At 47.8% G+C, this 9367-nt stretch overlaps 1 protein-coding gene across 1 annotated transcript; it reads left to right on the top strand.

Moving 5' to 3' along the window:
• The first annotated feature begins 203 nt into the window (after positions 1-203).
• On the top strand, positions 204-7391 carry LOC133529888 (uncharacterized protein K02A2.6-like). The gene is made up of 4 exons (XM_061867690.1): positions 204-218; positions 1245-1496; positions 3600-4185; positions 4591-7391. The coding sequence occupies exons 1-4, from the start codon at positions 204-206 to the stop codon at positions 7389-7391; spliced, it is 3654 nt and encodes a 1217-aa protein (XP_061723674.1).
• The last annotated feature ends 1976 nt before the right edge of the window (positions 7392-9367 follow it).

Below are 9367 nucleotides of genomic sequence, written 5' to 3' on the forward strand. Positions count from 1 at the left end.
TACTTTAAACATATTTTTTATTTTATAATAAGTGACATTTATCCAAAAAATGCTGTGTACCTACTAGTATTAGTTGAATATGTACCTAACTCAAAATGACCTGTAAAACATTGACTTTTACCAATAAATTTCTTGTATTTTGTATCTTGTAATAAAACTGGCATGCGAGTTCTCCCGTGTAAATGAGATCTTAGTCTTGAAAAATGTTACTTTTAAAAGTAATTAATAGTTCGGAAAAATTGCTGAGGCAAGAGGCCTCATGGGATCAGGTTCTTTTCTCACACTCACTGAGCGTAAGCGCGAGCAAGACGGTTGTGCGTACGTTTTTGAATTGATATTTTTTGCCCTGTTAGTGTGAAAATGTTTTAACACTTGAATTAAATTAGTATAATTTTAGATTAGTATAAGATTAGTTTTAGGCTAAGTTTAGGTAATCTCACTGTTATGTATAATATAAGTAGTCAATGTTAGGTAGGTACTCCATAATTGTTGTATATATCATTATTTATTACCTTTTAAAATGTGTTTAGTGTAAGTTATAATATGTATGATGTGGATGTACTTTAATAATAATAATAATAAAAAAAAAAAAAAAAAAAAAAAAAAAAAAAAAAAAAAAAAAAAAAAAAAAAAAAAAACTTGACGCCGTCAACGTCAAACGCGTTTTTTACAAAATTTTCCTTTTATTTTTGATCAAATATGTTTTTAATGGCTTTTTTACATTTTATTTGTACTGTTTTTTGCGGAGAGTTACCTTCACATTAATGCGACACTTCGCAAAAGGATAAGAGAACGCAACAATGTAACTATGTACAAAAATAGCCGAAGAACAATGGTCGAATGACAGGAAAAGGAAAATGTTAACACGAAGTAAAGCGCGTTCACAAGCGTCTTCTACAACCAGCGCACGCCCACCACCCTTGCCCGCCTCGTCAGCCTCCTCGCAATCGTCGTCGGGCGATGAATTCGCCACCGCGCCCGACACCAGCGAGTCGAGCGACGAGTGCGGGCCGCCGCCGCCGCCGCCACGACCACCTGCGCGACGAGGGCGGCCACCGCTGCCGGCACGCTTGGGGCCTGCGGGACATCCTGCCCCGCCCACGGCTCCCGCTGCCGGTGGTGTAGTGCGTCGCATGCGATGGTCTCAATCCATGAATGAGAACGTCATGCGCGCCTACTATGGGGCTACAGAGGGGGGAACTAAACTATCCGCGTATCGTGTCCGAATTCTGCCTCTGTTTCAGGCTCTTGAACCGAACATCGAAGTGACTGCGCAACGATTATCGGATCAGGTGCGAGTCATCCAGCGGCGAAAGCGGTTGGATGACTCTACACTTGATCGGCTCCGCCTGGAGGCTCTTTCTGCTCGCTCAACCTCCACCTCGGCGCGGGACCCGCCCGCTACGTCGCCGGATCCGGTGCCGGCACCAGACCAGGCACCGAGGGCGCCGCGGGTGGATCTCAGTGCCGACGAGGAGGAGGAGTTCGCGCAGAGTGTGAGTAGTACATCCAATGAGCAACTGAGGAGGACTCTGGAAGAGGTGATTACGCAGTATCGGTCCACACCCAACACTAGGCCACGATTACCACGTTTGCCTATGAATAGACACAATCTAGCGCTAATGGGAGCCCTAAACGCTTTACTAGAACCATATCTGCGGACTAGTAAAGATTTAGATGATACGCACGCGATCATGTATTGCGGAGCCATCGCGGCGTGCCGTGTTGCACGAATCAAGTTTCCGGACGCTGAACGTGCACCTAGGACCGCCGGAGGTGCCCCCGCATGGCAAATACGGATCGAGCGACGTATCAATTCGTTTAGGACTCTCATTGCAAAGCTGATCTGCTTCAGGGGGGGCAACCACCGCCCCCGAGTAATGCGCTTTGTGAATCAGGCGTTCGCGGGGACGGGTATTGAGCCCCGCGACTATATTGCCAATCTCACTGAGCGCATCGACTTTCTTAAGCAGAAAGTGTATGCATGGGCAAACCGTATTCGCCGCTACAGAAAGCGTGTGGATCGATTCCAGCAGAATCGTCTTTTTCAGAGTGATCAAAGGAAGGTATACCGAAAGTGGGAGGAAACCAACCTTCGTGCGTCCGACACGCGGTCGCCGGATGCTACTGCCATGACTGATTTCTGGCGTAGCATCTGGTCAGTGCCTGTCGAACATACCGAGGGGGGTTGGATGAGTGCTGTCGAGCGTGAGTGCGAGTCCATCGAACCTATGGGGGCAGTCACCATCAGCCCCGATGACGTAAGTTGTGCCATCCGCACGGCCCAGAACTGGAAAAGCCCTGGGCCGGATGGATTGCACAACTTCTGGCTAAAATGGTTCCGATGCTCGCACTCGCGCTTGGCAGCACAATTTCAACAAGCCCTCGAGCTTGGTTCTCTCCCACCTTCCTTAACAACTGGTGTCACCTTCCTGCTCTATAAGTCCGGTAGTACCACGGAAGCTAAGAACTACAGACCCATCACGTGCTTGCCTACACTCTACAAGCTCCTTACATCCATCTTGAGATCAAAAATAAATGCGCACATTGTCGCTAACAACATTTTGGCCTCCGCTCAAAATGGATGTAGGGTTGGGTCCCGTGGTACTAAAGAGCTCCTCCTCATAGACATGACCATTTGCCAACAAATCCGGCGGAATAGGGGGGCCCTCTCTGCCGCTTGGATTGACTACAAGAAGGCCTATGATTCGGTGCCTCACTCATGGCTGGGGAGGGTCTTAGAGCTGTATAAAGTTGATACAGCTTTAAGAGCCTTCCTAAGCGCGTGTATGAGGCAGTGGACCACAGTCCTTCGTCAACCAGGAGGCGGGGATGACCGCCCTGGCCCGCAGGATTTTATAAGGATTGAGCGAGGAATATTCCAGGGTGATAGTCTGAGTCCCCTGTGGTTCTGCCTAGCTCTGAATCCCCTCAGCACTCTGCTGAAGGATTCGGGACTAGGTTGCCGGCTTCGGAGAGAGGGTGAAGTCATTTCTCACCTTCTGTACATGGATGACCTCAAATTATTTGCACCAAATAGCCAAGACTTGTTGGAGCTATTGAAAACCACCGAAGTCTTCAGTAGTGCCATCAACATGGAGTTTGGTGTCGATAAATGTGCGGTTATGCATGTACAGCGGGGGAAGGTTGTAAATTCAATAAATTTACAACTTTCTGAGACAATGTCTTTCAGATCTATCTCTGAATCAGAAACCTACAAATACCTTGTGTTATGTATGGTAGATTTGTAGGTAGCTCGGAAAGCTACAAGTACCGACATATTCGCCTAATAAATGTAATGTCAGTCCAAATCGGTGTTTCATTGCTTAAACATAACACTGGCGACGGGATCGGTATTTTGGTGTTTAAAACCCATTTAGTAACGATTTTTAGTGTTTAATAGCTTGTGTACAATGCCTCTCGGAAGTGTGGAGTGTTTTCGTGTCGGGTCAGACTGGGATGCTTATGTGCGTCGGGTTAAGCAATTCATCACGTTAAACGCGATCGACGACAATTTACACGTGGCGTCACTAGTAACTTTAGTCGGTGCGGAGTGTTATGAGCTTATGTGTGATTTGTGTGCACCCTCTAAACCCGAGGACCAAACATTCGACGACTTAGTCAAGCTAGTAAGGGAGCATTTGGAACCCGAGAGATCGGAAATAGCGGAACGACACATCTTCCGTCAAAGAAAGCAGCTACTCGGTGAAAGTATACGCGAATACCTACAGAATTTAAAACATCTGGCCAAAACGTGTAACTTCGGGACGGGTCTCGAGGTCAACCTTCGCGATCAATTCGTGTCGGGGCTGCTGAGCGAAGAGATGAGGTCGAGGCTATTTGCCGTGCGGGCCATCGACTACAAGCGCGCCGTAGAGCTTGCCCTGGCTCTAGAGGCGGCAGAGAAGCACGCGGCGGTGGGCGCTCCGGCGGGCGCGTCAGCGTCGGCGTCGGCGTCGGCGCCGCCGGACGACGGTCTGCATCGCGTGGGAGCGGCGCGGCGCCGGGGCGCGGGCCCGGCGGCGGCGGCGACGGCCGCGCCGCGGGCGCCGTGTGCGCGCTGCGGCAAGACCGGTCACGCGGAGGGCAGATGTCGGTACAAACAATTTTCATGCGACGCGTGCGGTGAAAAAGGCCATTTGAAAGTGATGTGCAGAAAGGAGGTATTTAAAAAGTCAACAAAAGGTCAGTACTTTTTAAACGATTCTGATTCGGATGATAGTAATTGCCATTTTTATAAAATTGACAGTGATGAGGACATTGGGGACGGCCCCTTTTACGTTACGCTTACTGTGCAGAAAATACGGTGCAAATTTGAAGTCGACACGGGTAGCAGAATTTCGGCTATATCTAAAGACTATTATGATAGATGTTTTTCCCATTTGCCCTTACAAAATAAAATGTTACGTTTTAGGTCATACATCGGAGATCCTATCAAGACAGTAGGATATTTGGATGTTGAAGTAGGATACGGTAACAATGTGGATAGACTGAAGTTATATGTAATTGAAAACGGCGGTCCTCCTTTGATGGGCCGTACTTGGATTAGACGATTAAAGTTAAGGGTTACCGATTGTATCAATTTTCAAGGTGAGGACACGATGGCAGAATCTCTTAAGCAAGAGTTTCCAGAAGTTTTCGCTGGGGGGTTAGGCACGTTCAAGTCGCGACTGCAGCTCCGTCTCAAGGACGACACGCCAGTTTTTGTTAAGGCGCGGGCGTTACCGTTGGCGCTTCGCGAGCGCGTGGAACGGGAGCTCGATCGCTTACAGCGGGAGGGGGTTATTTATAAAGTCGACAGATCAGAATATGGGACCCCTATAGTGCCTGTAGTAAAAGCAAATGGCACCATACGTATCTGTGGCGACTATAAAATAACAATAAATCCGCGGTTAAAAGATTTTCATTACCCGCTACCGCGGATCGAGGACCTGTTTGCTCTTTTGGGCGGAGGCGAACAGTATACCAAACTGGACCTGTCTAACGCCTTTCAGCAATGTGTTCTGGAGGAGGAGTCACAGCCGATGACGGCCATAACCACTCACGTCGGTACATTTGTATACAAACGCGTCCCGTTCGGAATAAAGTGTATTCCCGAAAACTTTCAAAAGATCATGGAGGAGACGTTGAGTGGTTTGCCGTCGACGGCCGTGTTCGCCGACGATATTTGTGTAACGGGGAAAGACAAGGCAACGCATATGTCTAACTTAAGAGCCGTTTTACAGAGATTAAAAGAGAACGGCTTACGAATTAATTTTGCTAAGTGTCAATTTTTTAAAGACAGTGTAAACTACCTGGGCTATAGAATTGATAAGTATGGTTTGCATACGGATGAACGAAAAATTGCTGCTATTGTTAATGCCCCGGCCCCCTCAAATGTAACACAACTTAAAAGTTTTATGGGGCTTGTTAATTTTTATGCAAAATTCTGTGCTAATATGAGCGATATTTTAAAACCAATGTACAGTCTTTTAAAGAAAAATGTAAAATGGAATTGGGACGAATCATGTGATGACGCCTTTAAAAAAATTAAAAAAGTGTTAAGCAGTGCTCCAGTGTTAGCACACTATAATCCATCACTGCCGCTAATTCTTTCGGTGGACAGCAGCCCTTACGGCCTGGGCGCGGCCTTGACTCAACGGGGCGCGGACGGCGTGGAGCGACCTCTGTGCTGCGCTTCGCGCACGCTGAACGCCGCCGAGTGCAACTACTCGCAAATCGACAAGGAGGCGCTGGCGATCGTGTTTGGTGTCACTAAACACCACCAGTATGTGTACGGGCGGAAATTCACGTTGCGGACGGACCACAGGGCACTCAGCTACATATTTGGTAAAAACAAAGGGCTACCGGTGACTGCGGCAAGCCGTTTGCAGCGTTACGCGGTAAAGTTAGCCGCGTATGATTTTAATATTGAATTTATCCGATCAGAGCGGAACTGTTATGCGGACGCTCTTTCTCGTCTTCCTTTAGTTAGTCAGAATAGGCCGAGTATAAAAGACGAGGGATGTAGCTATTTAAATTTCGTAGAAGGGGATTTTCCACTTAGTTTTAAGGAGGTTAAAAGTGAGTTGGCGAAAGACCCCGTTCTGAGCAAAATTTACGGGTACGTTATGTTCGGATGGCCAAATAATAGCAGTGAGTCAGAAAAGCCTTATTTTAATCGAAAAGAATCTCTTAATATAGACCAGGGTTGTTTAATATGGGGATATCGAGTGGTTATTCCAAAATCTTTACGAGTTGCGGTTTTGAACGAATTACACGGTGGCCACCCCGGTATTGTAAAGATGAAACAGATCGCGCGGAATTACGTTTGGTGGGACACACTGGACGCGGACATCGAGCGGGTGGCGGAGCAGTGCGCCGCATGCCGCGCGCAGCGCCCTGCGCCGGCGCCCGTGCCGCTGCACTCGTGGCCGTGGCCAGAGGAACCCTGGGCGAGATTAAACTTAGATTTTCTGGGGCCTTTTAATAATGTTTATTATTTAGTTATAATCGACGCTCACTCTAAATGGATAGAGGTCGAAAAAATTAAAACGGGATCTGCTTCTATGGTAATTGATTGTTTACGAACACTATTTGCACGCTTTGGCCTGCCGAAACAATTAGTCACCGACAACGGGCCACCGTTTTCATCGGCCGAATTCGGCTCTTATCTTAGACGAAACGGAATTCGACACACCTTAGTAGCTCCTTATCATCCGGCCAGCAATGGCGCGGCCGAAAATGCGGTACGTACCATTAAGCGAGTGTTAAAAAAAGCTGTTATCGAGAACGAGAAGGATGTCGTGGCTCTCAGTAGGTTTCTGTTCATGTACAGAAATACGGAACACAGTACTACTAAGAAAGAACCGGCGGTGGCGCTTCTAGGGCGGCGGCTACGCGGTCGCCTCGACCTGCTGCGGCCCGACACTGCGGACGTGGTGCGCACCGCGCAGCGGGCCAGCGAGCGGCGCAGCGAGCGCCACGCGCCGCGCCAGGCAGAGCAGGGGGCCGAGGTTCTGGTGCGAGACTACGCGCGCGGAGCGCACAAGTGGGCCGAGGGCCTGGTGCTCGCGCGAGAAGGACCCGTATCTTATGTAGTGCGAACGAGTGACGGCCGCACACATAAACGACACGTAGATCAACTACATTTCAGAAAGTCGAGATTTACGCTCAGTGACATTGACGCTAAAGCACCTAATATATCACCCGTCTCCGATCAGCCAGCGGACAAGGTCCAAGTAGACATTCCGGATGCCACGGGGTTGCCCGCTGACGATACGGATAAAAACGACGGGGAAGGCGGAGGCGAGGATGAGTATGGCACGCCCCCGGGGACTCCGACAAAACGTGACGAACGTTCGCGCCGGAAAGCTGCTGTCCGTTGTTTAGAAAGATTTAAACAAATGTAGGTTATTAGTCGAAATTATTCGTCCCTTTGCCATTACGCCTTATGTGTATACTAATAAAGACCATATTGTTTGTAGCTTTTAAAGTTAGTACATTTTTATATTTGTCTGATTTAATTGCTAATAGTTAGTCACAAACATGCATATTAGACCTGTGACGTAATAAATATGCCCTTTATTTCATAATGTAGACTATTTCCATAATGCTATAAATACTCGTGTGACACTTAACTAACAATTACAACAACAATAACAGCTATCTTATAAGTCATGTCTCATCTATGATGAACCATTATTGTTATATTTTAAGAAACGTTTTGGTTAATTTAGAGGAGGACAATGTTATGTATGGTAGATTTGTAGGTAGCTCGGAAAGCTACAAGTACCGACATATTCGCCTAATAAATGTAATGTCAGTCCAAATCGGTGTTTCATTGCTTAAACATAACACCTTGGTATGACACAGTCGTTGGGTATTGAGGACGAGGATATTAGACAGTCGGTGAAGGAGCGCTTTTTCAGTCGGCTCACAAAAGTCCTTAACAGTCTTTTGTCAGGAGGCAACAAAGTGCGCGCCTTCAACGCCTGGGTAATGCCCCTACTCACATACTCCTTTGGCATACTAAGATGGACTCAGACCGAGCTGGACGCCTTGGATCGGAGGGTCCGACTACTGCTAACCACACACCGTATGCTACACCCACGCTCGTCAGTTATGAGATTGTACATCCCACGGAAATGTGGAGGTCGCGGCTTCCTAAACGCCAAAGATCTCCATAACCGCGAGGTGTGCAATCTCAGGAATTATTTCCTTAACAACGAGTGTGGGATGCATCGTGATGTGGTGGCAGTAGACAGGAACCTCACGCCGCTCTCCTTGGCAAACGAGAACTGGCGCAAACCTGTGGTACTAAGTACTGCGGATCGCAAGGCGGCATGGGAGAGTAAGGTGCTACACGGGCGGTTCCACAAGGCCCTCACGGGACCCGACGTGGACCTGCTCGCGTCGGTGAACTGGTTACGATTCGGGGACCTCTTCGGAGAAACCGAAGGTTTTGCCTGTGCAATTGCGGACGAAGTGATGATGACGAACAACTATCGGAAATATATCCTGAAGGACGGTACGGTCGACATTTGTCGGGCATGCCGCCGTCCCGGAGAGTCACTCAGGCATATTATTTCCGGTTGTTCTCATCTTGCTAACGGCGAGTACTTGCACAGACATAATCTCGTAGCCAGGATTATTCACCAGCAACTTGCTCTTCTATACGGCCTTGTGGACCGCGAAGTACCGTACTACAAGTACTCACCTGCGCCAGTTCTCGAAAATGGTCGTGCCACGCTCTATTGGGATCGATCTATTATTACTGACAGGACTATTGTAGCCAATAAGCCTGACATCGTGATAATAGATCGATCGCAACGCCGGGCCGTGCTCGTCGACATCACCATCCCCCATGATGAGAATCTCGTGAAAGCCGAGAAGGACAAGTCCAGTAAGTACCTAGACTTGGCTCACGAGATAACCGCCATGTGGGATGTTGATTCGACGATCATTGTCCCGATAGTCGTGTCAGCGAACGGTCTCATAGCGAAGAGTCTCGACCAACACCTAGAGAGACTCTCGCTAGGTGGCTGGATCAAGGGTCAGATGCAGAAGGCAGTAATTTTGGACACGGCGCGTATAGTACGTCGGTTCCTCTCTCTGCGGCCCTGACCACCGGCAGCTTGGGCCCTGCCCCGCTGCTGGTGGCACCCTAGGTTAGGTTTTTTATAATGTGTTTATATCTTTTGTATTGTTTTGTAAGTGTTTTTATATTTTACTTTTATATCCATATTATAAAAATCCTAGCCTGAGAAAAGAAAAGAATAAAGGAAATAATAATAAAAAAAACACTTGTCAAACTATGAAATGAGATTTTCTACACTTTATTTATAATAAATACAAAAAAATATGGGATTGCAGAACTTTTATTTAT

Source organism: Cydia pomonella, chromosome 21, assembly GCF_033807575.1.
Source record: "Cydia pomonella isolate Wapato2018A chromosome 21, ilCydPomo1, whole genome shotgun sequence".
Taxonomy (NCBI): Eukaryota; Metazoa; Arthropoda; class Insecta; order Lepidoptera; family Tortricidae; genus Cydia; species Cydia pomonella.

What these genes read in the sequence shown, in the direction of transcription:
- LOC133529888 (XM_061867690.1), top strand. An exon ending in AGGAGGAGTTCGCGCAGAGT is followed by an intron (nt 1,497 to 3,599) that starts GTGAGTAGTACA and finishes TCTAAACCCGAG; the next exon opens with GACCAAACATTCGACGACTT. An exon ending in ATTTAAAAAGTCAACAAAAG is followed by an intron (nt 4,186 to 4,590) that starts GTCAGTACTTTT and finishes TCAATTTTCAAG; the next exon opens with GTGAGGACACGATGGCAGAA.